The 19,284-nt window shown below is 46.1% G+C and overlaps 1 protein-coding gene across 6 annotated transcripts in view; it reads right to left on the minus strand.

The window, feature by feature from the left end:
- ASMTL (acetylserotonin O-methyltransferase like) overlaps nucleotides 1–17,234 on the minus strand; it is an 88,433-nt gene extending 71,199 nt beyond the window's left edge. For 2 of the 6 annotated variants that reach the window (XR_008889009.1, XR_008889008.1), the window contains exons 1-2: nucleotides 17,140–17,233; nucleotides 7,485–7,606 (exon numbers count right to left, since the gene is read on the minus strand). Coding sequence is in view for 3 of the 6 variants with exons in the window: in XM_056558793.1 (XP_056414768.1) it covers nucleotides 7,485–7,577 (93 nt within the window). In the remaining 3 variants the exon portion in view is untranslated. Of the gene's footprint in view, nucleotides 1–7,484; nucleotides 7,607–16,931; nucleotides 16,988–17,019; nucleotides 17,039–17,139 lie in introns of those variants that run through there. The other 4 variants (XR_008889007.1, XM_056558793.1, XM_056558795.1 and 1 more) reach the window with 4 other exon arrangements.
- Between the last annotated feature and the right edge of the window lie 2,050 nt (nucleotides 17,235–19,284).

A 19,284-nucleotide genomic window follows, 5' to 3' on the forward strand; every position in this document is an offset into this window, starting at 1 on the left:
CGGAAGTTCATTACTCCGAACGCTGTGTGCGGGCTTCCATGTTCGCAACCGCCGGGCGTGACGTCTCGCCCGCCCCCTCAACGAAAGTCTATGGGAAGGGGGCGCGACCGCTGTCACGCCCCCTTCCCATAGACTTTCGTTGAGAGGGCGGGCGAGACGTCACGCCCGGCGGCTGCGAACATGGAAGCCTGCACACAGCGTTCGGAGTAATGAACTTCCGGACGCTGTGAGCAGAGCTCCGAAAGTCAGGGCAGCGCACAACCCCTTAAAATGCTTCAAGGGAAAATTGAGTAGCGTGCATAGCAGGATTTGGAGATGCATGGTAGCGGCGATGCCCTAGCATCAACATGGATGAGATGGTAAAGTCTTTGTAACTTCTTTATATAACTGGCTGTGCTGCTGTTTCTGACATAGATCTGACAGGACACTGCACTACAAAGAGAAGGGAGACGGTTGCATGCAGCAGATTGCTAGTTTTGAAAACCTAGGAAACATTGCAACTGGATGCAGAGAACATCTTATTTTTACTGGTTCCAGAACTTTTTACAAATTTCAAACTATGTCCTATACTGCCATTTTATTCCCCAGTATAGTAGGGAAATATGCAGTCAAAAAATACAAGTAAAAAAAAAAGAGTGATGTTTTTGGAGATCAGAGCCATGTGTTCCTAATAACAATTTACAATGGTATTTGTTTGAAAAGAGACAAAGGAAAAAGCTGACTTTTTTTGTATAACTCTAGCACAGTTATTTTTTAGCCTCTCTTATGTTATGTTTTGTTTCCCAAGAAAATGTCAAAAGGTTTGCATTCTTTTTATCCAAGGTCTACTAATGCACAACAATTTACCACAATGAAAGCTTTACTAGATTCTGGATGCCTGTGTCAACATTTATTAAAGCACTTCTTGTCCAATCATCATCAGTTTGCCTAGGAACGGCTACAGAGAATTCCTTGTCTACCAGTTAAACAACATTAGTAGCTGCTTGGAGTATTTAAAGGGGTACTCCGCCCCTGGCATCTTATCCCCTATCCAAAGGATAGGGGATAAGATGTTAGAGCGCCGCAGTCCCGCTGCTGGGGACCCCGGGGATCGCTGCTGCGGCACCCCGCCATCATTACAGCACAGAGCGAGTTCGCTCTGCACGTAATGACGGGCAATACAGGGGCCGGAGCAGCGTGACGTCATGACTCCGCCCCTCATGACATCATGGCCCATCCCCTTAATGCAAGTCTATGGCAGGGGGCGTGACTACCGCCACGCCCCCTTCACATAGACTTGTATTGACGGGGGTGGGCCGTGATGTCACGGGGGCGGGCCGTGTATTGCCCGTCATTACGTGCAGAGCGAACTCGCTCTGTGCTGTAATGATAGCGGGGTTCTGCAGCAGCGATCCCCGGGGTCCCCAGCAGCGGAGCCTCCAGCTGTTGCAAAACTATAACTTCCAGCATGCCCGGACAGCCAAAGGCTGTCCGGGTATGCTGAGAGTTGTAGTTTTACAACAGCTGGGGATATCGTGCTGGGGAAAACATTGGTCTGTGTAGAGGACAGGAGCTTCTTCGGGTCCTGTACAGTACACAAAGTGTCCTAAAAAAGTAATAATTGGAATCACCCTCACCTGGTGTCCAAAGGAGCAGGTAACCCTGGGACAGGTAAAGAGTACAGAACATGTAACACCTCCCTGTACTGTAGGGGGCGCTACCAGACACCAGTTACTGCATACACTTCAGTAATACAGGGGTTTTACGAGTGAGTGCCCATTCTGATTGGTCATTTCTTCCAGCCATTGACACGTTTCACAGATCTGGACTGTCCGTACATTGTATGTTGAGTCTGGTTTCAACATACAATGGTCCAGAATAGACTATTGTATGTTGAAACTAAAGTATGTTGAGGCCATTGTAAGTTGAGGGATCACTGTATATGTGAAGGTGAAGCCCAGCCCGCTTGTTGCCCCGTTCTCTTTTGAGTCTGGATGGCAATCATATCCATAAGATGGCTGAGCATGTGGCATACAAATCATTCAGCATCATCCAATGCAACACACTGCACAGAGAAAAGTAGCACAGAAGTAGTGGAGGAGGCAGAGTGGTCACATGCTCCTCCATGCTTAGCCATTTTATGGAGGCTATCCAGACTGCACAGAAGGACAGGGCAGAAAGGAGGGGGGCTTCACAAATACTGATAATTGGTTTCCTTCTACATGGCTAATCTGTAAAAAAAAAAAAAATACACTTTTGGCAGAAAACGTGAAAGGGTGGGTTCACACCACGTTTCAGCTATACGGGGACTGGATCCGGCTGGGGGGAGTGAAAACCGGTCGCTCTCGTCCCCCTTCTCATTCATTTGAATGAGCAGACCATAGTCAAACAGTGACTAACGGATACAGGGATACGGTGCAAAAATGAGCTGACTGGAGTCACTGTTTGACTACAATCTGCTCATTCAAATAAATGAGAAGGATCTGGTCCCCGTATAGCTAAAACGTGGTGTGAACCCACCCTAATAAACCAAGTTTGAATATGGCCTCAGTGTGCTCTGAAATGCAGTTAAGCGTACACTTTATAAGAAATAAGCTTTATTTGGTACAGATTTTGAGCTATGTGAAATTTAGACTCCGCTTCTATCAAGCTGTGTAGTGGGCATCCGAGTGCCCGTAATCCACTGCTGCCTAGTAAAAGGACTTGAAATTATTTTTTTTATTGACCTACCTGTCTAAACATACAAAACATCATATACATTATAAGCAAAGCATTGTATGAGCAGCAGTTTCACATTCAAAGTCTATGAACAGATGCACAACTGCATACTAGGAGTCCCATCTAGCGAACAGCACTCTTGGCTCCTATTCTAATAAACATAAGGCGCGCAGAACATTGAACAGTTGCCTCAGAAACGGTGACTACCAGTGTGTAGCAGTAGCAGTGAGCATCTCTCCATCTTTCAACACCTGCTGTTACAGAATAAAAATTCTTTAAAATGGGAAAATCTTCAAAAAATTTTAAATGGAAATTTTAAAGACTGTATCCATTTTACTTTAATTTCTGTGAAACAGCTAAAGTGTTAATAAACTTCCTAAGGACATGGCCCATAAATGTACGGCGCTGCAGCAAGTAACTTCAGCACAGCGCTGTACATTTACAGTGCAGCTATGGAGCAAGTGCAGAAACAGTGCTCACTACATAGCCTGTGAAGTTTGCAATGGGGATTTGCTTCTACTCTGGACAGTTCCTGACAAGGACAGAGGTGTCAGCAGGGAGCACTGTGGTCAGACAGAAAAGAACAATACAACTTCCTCTGCAGCATAGAGCAGCTAATAAGTACCAGCAGGATTAAGATTTTTAAATAGAAGTAATTTTTGGCACCAGTTGATTAAAAAAAATGTTTTTAACTGGGGTACCCCTTTATGATCAATTCACACAGACAGTATTCCGCGCAGATTTGATGCGCAGGATTTTCTGCTGCAGATTTCAATGTAAACTAAATGACTGAACACAACTTCAAATCCTGCGCATCAAATCTGAGCATCAAATCTGCGCAGAATACTGTAGGTGTGAATAGACCCTTAAAGCGCAACTGTCATGACATTTTGGTGCAATAACCTGCACACAGCCTTTGTACTGTGTGCAGGTGGTGGGTATAACAATGTTTTTACCTGAAATTTGGCGGCTTTCATGACTGCAAAAAAGGCTTTTATTCAAAGCCACTGACGGTCGGATAGGCGTGGCGTGAGGTACGCGATGCCCCGCCGCCGCCACACCCACCCCCACTCCTACCCCGTATGTCCGCGCTGGGACCTCTGTGTGATTGACACACAGGTCCCAGCGCATGCACCCTTCAGCTAATCTTACCTGCGTGCTGCTGTGTGTCATCCAGCAAGCGCTCGCTCTCGCCGCCGTCTTCCTCCTTCCTCCTTTTTTGCAATTGCGTTTATGTGACAGCGCATTTTCGAGTGGTCCTAGCACTGGCATGTTGGTGGAATGTACGTATGGAAATTTTCCATGTGGACATTCCACAGTCTGAACTAGGGATCGAACGATATCAGTTTTTTAGGGCCGATGCCGATAATCGGTGGAGGTTAGGGCCGATAGCCGATAATTTATACCGATATTCCGGTATACGTTATCAGCTATTTATCCCCCCGTGACACCGCTGCAGATCATTGATTTAAAGCGGGCACTTCAAATCAATGCACTGCAGTGGCTTTTGTGGTGCCATAGGCCGCCGCCGCCACCCACTTCTCTCCCCCTGCCTGTCCGGGGCGGCGGGCGGGGCATTATCAGCTTATCGGCAAGGTAATTGCCGATACCGATAATGCCCAAAATCGTGATAATATCGGCCAAACCGATAATCGGTCAATCCCTAGTCTGAACATAGCCTGAAGAGAACTAACTGCTTCTGGCCCCATTGACTTAAACAGCTAATTGGCAGAGTGACTGTTGTCAGCATCCTGCCGACCAGTGAGTGACGGCCTATTCACAGGATAAGCCATCAATCATATTAGCCCGGAAAACCCCTTTAAACAGTAAATGCCACTAAAACGTATTTTGGCTTACTAGAATACCATATGTAACAAACTCCATCACTTGGTTGTCATTTATACTTTTCTTTTTCCTATGTTTTTTTTCTAGTAAGTTTAGTCTTCTCAGGACATGCCTCAGATAAGACTAGCTTAGTTCATTTGTCCACTACATGAAAGTTTAGACTTGCTTAGGTGAACAACTTCCTTTTGCGCCTGTGGCAGCCTTAGAAATCTACTTCAACTCGGAGAAGCTTGCAGGCATGAATTGTAGTTCGGCACAGGGGGAGGCCACACTCTCTTCGCGCCCCACCCCCACACTTGGCAAGCACAGGACAGACATGGCAAAAAAAAATGCACATCCATGTTGTTCCTACATCCCGGACAATATACCGCCTATGCACATATTTTTATTTTTCTTTTTATCCTTAACCCCTTAAGGACCAAGCCCATTTTCACCTTAAGGACCAGGCCAATTTTAGTTAGAATTTTCGTTTTTGCCTTCTAAAATCCATAACTCTTTTATATTTCCATCTACAGACCCATATAAGGGCTTGTTTTTTGCGTGACCAATTGTACTTTGTATTGAAACCTCTCATTTTACCATAAAATGTACGGCGAACCCAAAGAAAAAATTTTTTAGGTAGGGAATTTTGCACATTTTGGAGGGGTTTGTTTTCACACTGTACAATTTACGGTAAAAGTGACATGTTCTTCATTCTGTGGGTCAATACGATTAAAATGATACCCTAGATACTTTAATATTTTTGTACCACTTAAAAAAAATCGAAAACTTTCTGTACAAAATCAGTAATCTAAAATCGCTTTATTTTGACCACCTATAACTTTTTCATTTTTCCTTATATAGGGCGGTATGAGGGCTCATTTTTTGCGCCGTCATCTGTACTTTTTTTAGATAGCACATTTGCATATATAAAACTTTGAGATCATTTTTTATAAAAAATTTTTTGAATGAAATGTGACAAAAAAGCAGCATTTTTGGACATTTTTTTATTTTTTACGTTTACGCCATTCACCGTAAGGGATCATTAACATGATATTTTGATAGTTCGGACATTTACGCACGCGGCGATACCAAATAGGTTTATAAAAAAAAAAAAAATTACGCTTTTTGGGGATAAAATGGGAAAAACTGACAATTTTCATTTTTATTGGGGGAGGGGATGTTTCACTTTTTTTTACTTTTGATTTTTACTTATTTTTTTTTAGTATTTTTTTTTTTGTTATTTATTAATTTTTTTTTATTTATTTATTTTTTTACACTTTTTATGTCCCCATAGGGGACTATCTATAGCAATCCTTTGATTGCTAATACTGTACAGTGCTATGCATAGGACACAGCACTGCTCAGTATTATCGGTGATCTTCTGCTCTGGTCTGCTCGATCTCAGACCAGAGCAGAAGACCCCGGGAGACGGCCGGAGCCAGGTGAGGGGACCTCCGGCCGCCATGCTGGATGATCGGATCGCCGCGGGCGATCCGATAAAACCAATCAAAGTACCGCAATGCCGCAGATGCCATGATCTGTATTTATCACGGCATCTGAGGGGTTAATGGCGGACATCCGCACGATCGCGGATGTCGGCCATTACGGGCGGGTCCCCGGCTGCTGCTAGCAGTCGGAACCTGCCGTGTATGACGTGAGCACCCTTCCGATGCTCGCGGTCATACACAGGACCTTGATCTTGACGTTAGCAAACATTATATGAACTGGACTCAGGGACATACAGTAGTTACATAGTAAAGTTGAAAAAAGACACATGCTCATTAAGCTCAATCAAGGGAGGGGAGAAGATGTGGATGTAGGGGAGGGGTATGGGTTAGGGATCGACCAATTATCGGTTTGGCCGATATTATCGGCCGATATTCACGATTTTTGACGTTATTGGTATCGGCAATTACCTTGCCGATAATGTCCCCCCCCCCACCGCACGCCGCCCCCATTGCATCCCCTATCCCCGGTTATTTCATTGCCTGTTCCCGGGGTCTGGGGCCTGCGCTACTTCTGGCTCCTGCTGGGTCCTGGGTTCGCTGTGCGCTGCGCAGCGCAGTGACATCCTCAACGTGACGTCACCGTCAGTGCGCACCCTGACAGCTCAGGACGGGAGCCAGAAGTAGCGTGGACCCCGGGAACAGGTAATTATAAAACCGGGGATAGGGGAGGCAATGGGGCAGCGGCGGTGGGGGCGGCGTGCTGTGGGGGGCGGGGGTGGGGATGGCTGGGGGGCAGCGGCGGTGATTGGGAGGACCCCCGGACAGGAATGGGGAGAGAAGCGGGTGTCGGCGATGGTCTCTGATTCAGCCAAAGCCGCTGCAGTTCATTAATTTAAAGCGCCCGCTTTAAATCAATGATCTGCAGCAGCTTCTTCGGGGGGTGGAGAAATACACGATAATTTATACCGGAATATCGGTATAAATTATCGGCTATCGGCCTGAAAGGCCACAGATTATCGGTATCGGCTCTAAAAAAAAACGATATCGGTCGATCCCTAGTATGGGTAAATTCATTGCAAGATTTCATTACTAAATACGTATAAACATTATTTTGTTCTTAGAATTTGTATTTACTAGTTTTGAAGCCATCAACTGGTTTTGCTGTGACTAGTTACTGAGGTAGACTGTTCCACAGATTCACAGTTCTAAGAAAGGGTTGTCATCTCAGGAGCTTTTTTCTCCAGGTGGAGGACATGCCCACTTGTTTTTTTTTTAAAGGGGTTTCACTTTAAACAACTCTCCATATTTTTGTACAGTCCATTTACTATTTATTAACATGTTTATCATGTTCCCCCTTGGACATCTCTTCTCAAGACTTGCAAGGTCCTTTATTTTAATCTAGCCTCATAACTAAGATCATCAATGCTTCTAACTATTTTAGTCCCACAAGACATATGCATAAAAGCATTAAAAGACTTTATATAAAAAAGTACATATACATGCAATTCTTACCACATTGGAAAGTATATCTTGTCTCCGAGGAGAAGCGCTAGCCAGCACCACCCTCTTCCCTGCCAGCTTTGAAATAACTGGATTCAGCAGCATATTTCTTCTACTGACAGAACTTCACACTCCTAAAAAATACAACATGGATGTCAGTACAAATAGGCAAAATGGAAAGAAATAACATCACTGTTACTAAACATCACCATTTTATGCCACCTCCTGAACCAGGGGTCATCAGGGTGGTCCCTGGTGGCTTCTACCTGGGGGGGGGGGGGGGGGGAGGGGGGCTGGGTCACTAGGACGTAGTGAGGAACTGATACAAAGAGTATACACTGGGGTTATCCCACAACTACGAACTATCACCTAACCACAGAATAGGTGGCATATAACAGATCGGTGGGAATTAGACCGATGGGATTCCCATGGTTCATGAGAACACTGGTTCCTTGAGCATGTGCAGTGCAGCTCCATTCAGGGAGCTGACGGAGATCACCAAGTAAAGCCCTCAGCTTATCTCTGTCAGTCTTCTAACAAGTAAATGGAAAACACAGATTGCTTATTCAACTGCTGCTCCATTCTCACTGGGAGTACAAGGGGCCCTCGTTCAAGTGATGGGGCCCCTCCGATCAGATCATGTGAATAGTGGATAAACTGTAATCTTAGTCCTTGATTGTTTGTCTGTCCATTACTGGGTCACTGCAGAGTGATTGTGGGGGAGATGTTTACACTAGACTGTGAACTATGGATTAGATCTGTTAGGATGATCCACTTTGCTCGTAGCGTAATATGCTGCAGATTTTTTACCTGCAAAATTCAGATGGAAAATCTGCAGCAGATTTTCCTATGTGAATATACCCACAGTCTGTAGCAGCTGTACTTTTCCACTGTGTAGACACCAACAAAATGGTCCTGCACAAGGGAATTTCCCCCCTCCTCTTTCATAGACACAAAAGGAAGGCAGGTGTTAGGTCACCAGCAGGGGGAGGGGTGAGGCCAAATTGGCTGCAGCCAAATTTCAAGTTACTTTCTCAACAGCTGGTCAACAGTGGGAAATAGAAAAATTTAATAATTATTTTTCATACTTCCTGACAAGAAAAAAAAATTATGAAGATTTCCAAAATTATGTATTTAAAGTAGTCCAGTATCCAAAAACATATTCCCTATCTGCAGGATAGTCAAATCACAGTGGGTCCCTCGCGATCTCCAACCCAGTGCAACGGTTCTCTGCCTAACTGCAGTGTGTCAACAATGGCACCAAACTGTGGCCGACATGCACCTCTTTGGGAGAGCCGGAGATACCTGAACGCTGTAGGTCATGTCTATTCTTTCTTTGGAGTCTGCACGGAAATGCATTGGCATTTATGGGATGGTGCATTTCCGAGTGGTTCAAGTGCCAGCAGAGTCTCCCAGCGCTCCTCTGTCGGTGGAATGTCTGCATGGAAATTTTAATTTTCCGTGCAGACATTCCACCATCATAGCCAACATATAGCCTAGTATTACCTCTATAATGTTCACATGACCTAAAGAAACAAATGGACTGTGATTTGTCCACCAGAGAAAAGCCAAGATGCTCATACATTTCCTTTTCACAATAAATGTAAGTATAACCTGACCCGCAAAAAGGAAAGCTCCAGGAATCTGCTTTAGACCAGTGCCTGTTCCTTTAATATCCTAGAGCTGAGGTGACCAGATAAAAGCAGGTTAATGACATGACCATTCTATAGTTTAGCAATCTAGATCAGACTTTGATCAGGACTTTTCTAACAAATTGATGCAGGGCCAGAGACAAAAGGGATTTTCACCTAGAAAAAGTATTACCTAAATGCAGGGCAAACATTACATATTAACCACTGCAATGGGCAGACATCATTGTACAATCACTGCCGAAACATTCCTCAGCCGACTGTCAAATAAGCAGAAATAACTAGATACCGTATTTTTCGCCCTATATGACGCACTGGCATATAAGACGCACCCAATTTTAAAGGTGCAAAATCTAAAAAAAAAAAGACTCTGAACCCAACAGTGATCTTCAACCTGCGGACCTCCAGATGTTGCAAAACTACAACTCCCAGCATGCCCGGACAGCAAACGGCTGTCCGGGCATGCTGAGAGTTGTAGTTTTGCTACATCTGGAGGTCCGCAGGTTGAAGACCACTGGTATAGGAGGTAATACTCACGTGTCCCCGCCGCTCCGGACCTGTCACCGCTCGTCACCGCTGCCCCGGATGTCGCTCCATCGCTGTCGCCGCGTCCCCGTGGTGTCCCCGACGCTTCAGACGTCTTCTTCTCCGGGATCCACGCTCTCTGTCGCCGTCATCAAGTCGCGTCGACGTCATCACTGCCGCGATAGGTGTGTATTCGCCGTATAAGACGCACCAACTTTTTCCCCCCAGTTTTGGGGAAGAAAAAGTGCGTCTTATACGGCGAAAAAGTAATATATAACTCACCAAACTGTCCGACAAGCACTAGTGATAGACACAAGATATCACTAAATCAACAGACTTGGTCAAAGAAAATGACTTACCATATGCCTTATACTAAATAGTAGAATATAACAGAAAGGCTTGACAGGCTAAGGCTGCGTTCACACCACATTTTTGCAATACAGTTCCCGCATATGTTTTCAATTTGAGAATCGCATGGAACCGTATTGAAAACCGTATGCATTGACTCTCCATTGAAAACTGTATGCCAAACGATGCATCCGGTTGTGTCCGTTTTGCAGCCTTTACGGCTTTGTTAGGTTTTTGGTCTGGGTGAAAAACCGTATTGGAACGTATACTTTTATTAATTTTATTTATTTATTTTTAACATGGGAGTCAATGGGAATTGTACAGAACCGTATGTGCGTACGGTTCCATTCGGTTTTCCCCATACGGTTTTTGACTTTTGCACAGTTTTTTTTCTTGGAATTTCAAAAAAAAGTGAAACTTTATTCATAATGGAGTGAAAAGTTTAAAATGTATAATTTTTTTTATTAAAAAAACAGATGCAACCGGACATGGTTTTTCAAACCGTATACGGATTAAAATTTGTACACACGTTTTGATACAGTAAGGCTGGGTTCACACTGCGATTTGTAACTACGGTTCCCGTATACGGCTGGGAGGAGGGGGGGCGGGGCTTAATTGCGGCGCCCGCACTCAGCCGTATAGGGAACTGTAGTTAATGTATGTCTATGAGCCGACCGGAGTGAACCGCAGCCTCCGGTCGGCTGCTTTTTTGGCCGTATGCGGTTTCCCAACCGCAGGCAAAAATGTGGTCAACCACGTTTTTGCCTGCGGTCGGGAAACCGCATATGGCCGAAAACTCAGCCGACCGGAGGCTGCGGTTCACTCCGGTCGGCTCATAGACATGCATTAAATACGGTTCCCGAATACGGCTGAGTGCGGGCGCCGCGATTAAGCCCCGCCCACCCCTTCTCCCAGCCGTATTCAGGAATCGTAAGTACAAAACGTGGTGTGAAAGCACCCTTAGTCAGGTTTTGAGGAATCCGTTTATTTATCAAAAACCTGACATGGGAACTGTATTGCAAAAACGTTGTGTGAACCCAGCCTTTAAAATATTGTGGTTATTGTCCCCAACTAACAAAATACTTCTGCAGGTGTTACTGCATCCTTAAGGGGTATTAGTCACTGGTAAAAGCCATTAGAAGAGAAAGCAAGAGGGTATTGCTAAGCGGTGCCCTGGGTTCCAACAATTAATCGATATTATCAAAAAAAAAATTCGATAATGGAAATCGATGTTGACAATTTCTATTATGGATTAATCGGTTGTTAGGGGGCGTGGCCTAGCAACATAGTGAGGGAGATTTATCAAAACCTGTCTAAAGGAAAACACAAAGCAACCAGTCAGATCGCTTCTTTCATTACTATAAAAAAAAAAGGCCTCTGAAAATGAAAGAAGTGATCTGATTGGTTGCTATGGGCAACTCAGCAACTTTTCCTCTGGACAGGTTTTGATTAATCTTCCCCAGTATTCCTACTACTTTTTCTACTTTCCCTGTCTTTTAACCCCTCAGTCTGCTGCTAAATGTCCTCCCGTCTCCTCTTACCCTCCTGTGCCTTTTGAAGATACTGCTGGCCTGCAACATCTGGCGACCTAGCTCCAACAGAGAGACCACGATCTGAAGTGCAGTCCGGAAGCCGGTGCCACCTCCTTGTCCTCAGCGCCTCCAGTCACAAGAAGCCTATGGCGGGGGCCCATCTGTCCGGCCAGAAACTTTGTTCTCCATCCTCCATGCAGTGACATATCTTCCTGGTGCAGGGAAAATGGCCATCACCAAGGTCTGTGAACTGCTCCTTCCCCACTGCAGTAAGCCTCATAAGTTAACCCTTTAGGTGCTGTCCCCTCTCTCCCCCCCTCCTGTGACCCTTCAGTTGCTGTCCCTTTGCTTTTACCTCTCTTAACTCTTTAGGTGCTGCCCCCTCTCTTTTCTTGCTGATAATGCGGTCGCTGCTCGCTCTTGTTAATCCCTCCCTGGACCCCTACCCTAATCTTGTTTTTTAAATCGATTAATCAAATCAATAATCGGCAAACAACTCGATTTAACAAATACTTGTTAGCTGCAGCCATTTGGGAAGATTTATGAAAACCTGTGCAGGAAAAAAGTTGATCAGTTGCCCGTAGCAACCAATCAGATGGCTTCTTTAATGTATAAAAAAAACACTCTGAAAAAGAAAGAAGCAATTGGATTGGTTTCTCTGGGCAACTGGTTAACTTTTCCTCCATACAGGTTTTGATTAATCTCCCCCTTTGTACATGCCCATACATATGGAAGATAGCGGGAGAACTAGAGCATGGAACAGGACCAGGCAAGTATGGTTGTCCTCAGTGTCACCTGAACTACCTGTCTGAACCATCAGGTTAATGCAGTGGAAACTGATGACAGATTTCCTTTCACCGACCCACTGCTATTGCTCCATCAGGGACGGCCGTTGAAGTCTTTTTTGTGTGTGTGTGTGTGACTTTAACGGCTGTTCTGGTGACGTGCACAACAGGCAACAACGGGTCCTGACGGCTCACATTTACATTTACATTTACGGCTCACAATAGCAGGAGTATTTTTTCTCCTGCTATTCTCCCCCCCACCCCGACGGACGTCATACTGCCGTGTCCTGACGCCAATGTGAAAGAAGCCTAAGGGGCCAAATCCTGAAAAACAACCCCATAGCATTATCCCTCTTCCCTCAAACTTTACAGTTAACACAGTGCAGTCAATGAGGTAATGCCCTCTTGGCATTCATCATACCCAGACCAGGGATGTGGAATTCCTGTCGCCCGACGTGTGGGACATGCAGTTCCGGGCGCCGAGCAGGTGAATTTTTCCGACCCTTTTCCCGGTTTCGGGCAAGCAGGTCCGGACCGGACAAGCGCTGCGGCGCCCAACTCGTGCACGCTACGTACTCTGCAGCCCCCGGCTGTGGAAACTTGCGTCCTCCGAATGCAGAGCAGGGGAGGGGAGATGAGAAGCTGTGGATGTCCTATCTCCCCTGCTCTGCCTTCTTTCTCCCCGTGCAGACCTGCGTCCTCTGCCTTCGCTCCACACAGCTCTAAGATTTGGAGAGCTGAGGGGAGCAGCGGATGCAAGTCTGCATGGGGCGCAAGTTTCCACCTCACACCGCTGCTAATAGCCAGCATGCGGCACTCAGCAGTCTGTATGGAGCGGGCTCCGGACTCCTGCCTGCTCCATACTCTGCAGCCCCCGGCTATTTACAGTAGTCGGGGGCCGCCGCTAATAGCCAGCATACAGCGATCGCCGCGGCTGGCTATTAACCCTTTAGATCGCCTGTCAAAGCTAAAGGGACATGTGAATGCTCTAACGGGACATGCGAATGCTCCCTGGTGGGCTGGATCGCCCCCCCCCCCCCCCCCCCCGCAGAGTGATCGCATGGGGGGGGGGGGGGCGATCCACTATAGAGGTAGCCAGAGGGCTTACCTCTGTTCCCTGCTGTCCCGCGGCTCTGTCATTGATAGATCCTGGCTGGACCAGGCTCTATCAATTTAAAAGTTTAAAAGACACACATTAACCCCTTTTTCTGTTAAATGTTCAAATAACCCCCTTTTCCTATATAAACAAATGCAAACATAAAAATAAACATATTTGGTATCGCTTCGTGCGTAAATGTACGACCTATTAAAATATAACATTATGTATCCTGTACGGTAAATGTAAAAAAAAAATACCAAACCACAGAATTGCAATTTTTATAATATCCCCAGAAAAAAAGTTAAAAAGTGATTAAAAAGTCAGATCAATACCAAAATGGTACCGATACAAAAAACAGATTATGGCGCAAAAAATTAGCCCTCATACAGCCTAGTATGCGGGAAAAAAAAGCGACAGGGGTCAAAAAATGGCAATAGAAAACAAATCGAAAAAGTCCAGATTTTTTTTTACAATTAGTAAAACATGACGTAAACTATAGAAATCTGGTATCGCTGTAATCAGGCGGTCTAAAGTATCAAAACAACATGTTAGCTCAACCACAAGGTAAATGGCGCAGAAAAGAAAACCACCAAATCTGCTAAATTTGCTTTTACTATTTCAATTTCACTTCACCTAATATATTTTTTTTTTGGTTCGGAGAATATGTTATTGAAAAATTAAAAGGTATCATTATAGTAGGTAGTTATGGCTATTATAGGGCGAGGAGGAAAAAATTAGAGCGTAAAAGCGAAAATTGGCCCGGACAAGTGGATCGTCATGAGGGACAAGTAGATTTTAGTCCTGTGGACAAGTAGTTTTTTATAAAATTTCCACACCCCTGTCAGACTCATCCGTCTGGCTGCCAGATAGAGACGTGTGGTTTCATCACTCCACAGAACACATTTACACTACCCCAGAGTCCAGTGGGATAGACACTTATCATTGTGCTCAGTTATGAAAGGCTTAATGCAGGTGCTCGGCCATGAAGGTCTCAGAGCACAGTTTAAATGGTACCTGTCACTAAATAAACTTTCCTAAACTAAATCATGTTTTGTACCTTTTCTCCTTGCTCACTCTGCCAGCCGGAGGGTGTGGGCGTGCAATACGTCACTGAAGCCTGCTGGGGGGACTGCTTCCGCCCTCAGTTCCACAGTGGTACAAGGAGTCTGGAGCAGCGGGGAAGCTGCAGGCCGGCAGATGGTGAGAACCTCTTCCTCTGTCACCTGTCTCCAGCCGGCCCTGTCCGCAGCTGATGCGGCACAGCGCTCGCTCCCACCGGTCTGATTGACAGGCAAGGAGCAGCGCAGTGCTGGTCACGTGTCCTGGCTGCAGTCAGATTTCGGAGTCATGCCAGGCCAGCAGCATGAGTCCGAAATCTAGAGGCCGGGACATGAAGGGAGACCCCTAGTGGTTAAATAAACATAAAAATAAACTTTTTTTTTAATAACATGTATTTAGAAACCTAATAGAAATAGGTTTCTTAACAACATATAAAAACTTTTTTTTAAGATAGGTACCCTGAAATGGGATCTGGAGTCAGCAGAGCATTGGCACCCTTTATGCCAGTGTTTCCCAACCAGGGTGCCTCCAGCTATTGCAAAACTACAACTCCCAGCATGCCCGGACAGCCAACGGTTGTCCGGGCATGCTGGGAGTTGTAGCTTTGCAACAGTTGGAGGCAACCTGGCTGGGAAACACTGCTTTCACACGAGCAGATTTTTTTTCGGGTTTTCCGCAGCGTATTTGAAAGTGGGCGGGCTCTCCTTGGCTGTCCGCAGCAGATTTTAATTTACGCTGCGGAAAGTCCCCCCGCAGTCCCTACTGACTTCAATGGGGCTTGCAGCAGATTTTCCGCAGCGTAATTTCCGCCGCAGAAATTCTGCTGCGGACAGCCAAGAAGAGCCCGCCCCCTTTCAAATACGCAGCGGAAAACCCTCAAAAAAATCCTCCCCTGTGAAGGAACCCTTGTGCAGTATGCATCTTGGCACTCTCAACCCTGCTCTGTAACGTTATGTGGTCTCCTCTACATGGCCGAGTTGCTGAAGTTATTAAAGGGGTTCTCCGATGCTTATACATCTTATCCCCTATCCAAGGGATAGGGGATAAGATGCCTGATCGCGGGAGTCCCGCCGCTGGGGACCCCCGGGATCTTGCACGCGGCACCCCGTTTGTAATCAGTCTCCGGAGCGTGTTCGCTCCGGGTCTGATTACTGTGGATCAAGGGGCCGGCGGCGTGTGACGTCAACCCTCCGCCCCCGTGTGACCTCACGCTCCGCCCCTCAATGCAAGTCTATGGGAGGGGGCGTGACAGCTATCACGCCCCCTCCCGTAGGCTTGCATTGAGGGGTGGAGCGTGATGTCACACGGGGGCGGAGGCATGACGTCACACGCCGCCGGCCCCGTGATCGACAGTAATCAGACCCGGAGCGAACACGCTCCGGGGACTGATTACAAACGGGGTGCCGCGTGCAAGATCACGGGGGTCCCCAGCGGCGGGACTCCCGCGATCAGGCATCTTATCCCCTATCCTTTGGATAGGGGATAAGATGTATAAGCACCGGAGAACCCCTTTAAATGCTTCCACTTCTCAAGGATATTGCTCACAGCTGACCATAGAAGATCTAGAGAGGAAGATATCTGTCCAATTACAATTCCACGTTAGAATTCAAGGAGCTATTTAGAACAACCCATTCCATAGATGATGGTAAAGGCAGACTGCATTGCTAGGGGCTGGATTTTATACACCTTATAGGGGGTTTAAAGAGTACCTGTCATCAAACCATAACACAGATAATATTCCCTAACTACACATAACGCCCTTCCTGCCTTTAAAAAATGTTTTCCAATCATACCTTTCCCATTGCTCACATTGTGAGAGGTTACAGCAGGAGAAAGTGGGCGTTCCCCAACAGGCACAACGTCACTGACGCCTGTGAGAGCTGAGCCTCCCCATGCCCTGTACGCACTTCTTGAGTTTGGTCTCCTGCCCGGCCGGGAGGAGACCAAACTAACTGTTTGACTTGTGCAGGGAACAGAACAGAGCCACCTAGTGGCCATTTTTTTTTTTTTTTTTTTTTCCATTCGCATTAAAAACATAAAGGTTGAGAATTTTAACAGCAAGTAAATAGCAAAGTGTCTTATAATTACATAAGGAACGATATATTAAAAGTTTAGTTTGGTGACAGGTACTCTTTAAAGGGTGGGCTGCGCAGATCAGGGGGCCATCAAAACAGCAGCAACAGGGGATCAGGGCTGGTGAGTATTTTCTTTATTTTTCTTTCTAATACCCATAGTCACTTTTATATTTTTTTTCTGGAGCTGGAATACAGAGTCCCAATACCTTCAGCCTTATAGTGCAGTGTTTCCTAGCCAGCATGCCTCCAACTGTTGCAGAACTACAAATCCCAGCATGCCCGGACAGCAAAGGTTGTCCGAGCATGCTGGGAGTGGTAGTTCTGCAACAGCTGGAGGCATGCTGGCTGGGAAACAGTGATCTAGTGTGTATGTGAGCCCATATCTACCGCAGGACTGGCTATTCCCACAGGGGACTTCTTCCTCCTCCGCCTTTATACCTTCTTTATATTGATGATCGTACATAAAACCACACACCTCCAGGATGAAGCCTACCAATGACGTCAGCTATATGTGTTACTAAACGAGCAGGTGACGTCATAACACGTCACTACTCCCCCATATAACGCAATACGCAGCACAGCAACGTTTACTTACTACAGCTGTCCCCGGCGCCCCGCTCTGTACTGGCTGCTCACCACAAGGACCTTGATGACGTCCCGGTCACATGACCGCCATGGGCATGTACCACGTGACCGCCCACTGGGGACGATCCTGAGAGGGAGCGGGTCGTTCAAGGAAGGCGAAGAGCTGGGTGTCCGTCATGTTATGGGAGGGCGGCGGGAAACGGAGCCCGTGTGGAAGGATTTCTATCCCGTACTGGAGCCACAAGACACGGACAATACATCACCAGAGCAGCACTCCCCAAGCTGCGGCTCTACAATATTCCAGCCGTCAGGGCATGCTGGGAGTTGTGGTTTTGCAATAGCTGGAAAGCCACAAATTGGAGAATGCGAGGTGTTCTGTCCTGTATACGATTACTTTTTTTATACCCAGTCAGACCACCAGGGGGCATAGTGAGGTAATTGCTCCAATATAAACTTACTTCACTGGTGGTTGTAACCAGACCACCAGGGGGCATAGTGGGGTCATTACTCCCATATATACATTTACTTCACTTTATAATGTGTAACCAGACCACCAGGGGGCATAGTGGGGTCATTACTCCTATATACATTTACTTCACTTTATAATGTGTAACCAGACCACCAGGGGGCATAGTGGGGTCATTACTCCTATATACATTTACTGCACTTTATAATGTGTAACCAGACCACCGGTGGGCATAGTGGGGTCATTACTCCTATATATATGTGGTGTCCCGGTACCGCATCCTATATGGTACCTGTATATAAGTCCCCATAGCCAGAGTCCCTAGGACGTCGGGGTTCTTCGTAGCTAGTCCACCCTTTGTCGCCTCTCATCTAGGTATTACTTATCTAGCAGTTATTTAGGATTTATATAAATATGATTGTACAAATGTATATAAATGGTTAATTACCTGTACGGAGTGTAGCAGGACCTGCGGGTCACGTGATCAGGTAAACTATGGTTTTCAGGCTTAAGGACCTTTTGGAGGTCCCTGTGACGTATTTCCCCCATCACACCCTGTGACGGTGAGTGACAGTTGCTTGGACCAGTAAAAGCGGTCCGGCCCCTACCCATATAAAGGAGTGGCGGCCATTTCTATCTCTCTTGTTCCTGTGCAGCCAAGCAGTAAGCATCTCTCTTGTTCCCGGGCTGTCAAACGAGCAGGATCTGCGCAGCTATCTTCTGCAGTGAGTTAGGCCCAAACCTTGCGGCAACGGCTGATCTATTCAGAATCGTGAGTGTATCAATCCCTAAGCACTCTGCAAGATCACCGGACCTTATCTATCCCCTAAATCCGCAGATCTTCGCAAATTACCCTAAATTCTCAGACTATATCAGAAGTCAAGGTCCGCAACAACTGTCAGTCATTGAACTATATTGAGACTGTATTCCTGAGACTGTTACTGTTCATTGGATTTACCGCAAGCATTTAAGCCAAGTTATCCAAGTTCAAGTTCAACTACCTTGTGGACCTTCAGCCATTTTATGCATGCACCTATCGTTACTGGGAAGGGCCGCGATAGGCCAGAAAGTTACCTCAGCATACTAGCCCTCAGCCTGACGTCATGAACTATAGGGTTAACCTTAACCCCTCATCTACCGAAACAACACCCCCACAACCATACCCCCCCCCCCCCCAAGGGCTACCACATATACATTTACTTCACTTTATAATGTGTAACCAGACCACCAGGGGGCATAGTGGGGTCATAACTCCTAGATATATTTACAGTGGTCCCTCAAGTTATAATATTAACTGGTTCCAGGACAACCATTGTATGTTGAGACCAAAACTATGGAAACCTGGTAATTGGTTCTGAAGCCACCAAAATATCATCCAAAAATAGGAAAAAGTGAGGATTAAACAAAAATAAGTCGATAACTAATATAGATAAAACAAGTCTTTACATATAAAAGTAAGAAAGATCTGCGGGAAGCTGTAAATCACTGTCTATGTAGAGGAAAGGAGCTTCTTCAGGGTCCTGTACAGTATATGCAACGTCCTAAAAAAGTAAAATGGCGCGCCCTTACCTAGTGTCCAAAGGAACAGCTAAAAATAGTACAGAACATGTAACACCACCCTGTATTGTTGGAAGGCGCTACCAGACAGGAATTCAGTGCATACGCTTCAGTAATACAGGTGTTTTACCA

The sequence above is a fragment of the Hyla sarda genome, chromosome 2 (assembly GCF_029499605.1).
Source record: "Hyla sarda isolate aHylSar1 chromosome 2, aHylSar1.hap1, whole genome shotgun sequence".
NCBI classification, from domain to species: domain Eukaryota; kingdom Metazoa; phylum Chordata; class Amphibia; order Anura; family Hylidae; genus Hyla; species Hyla sarda.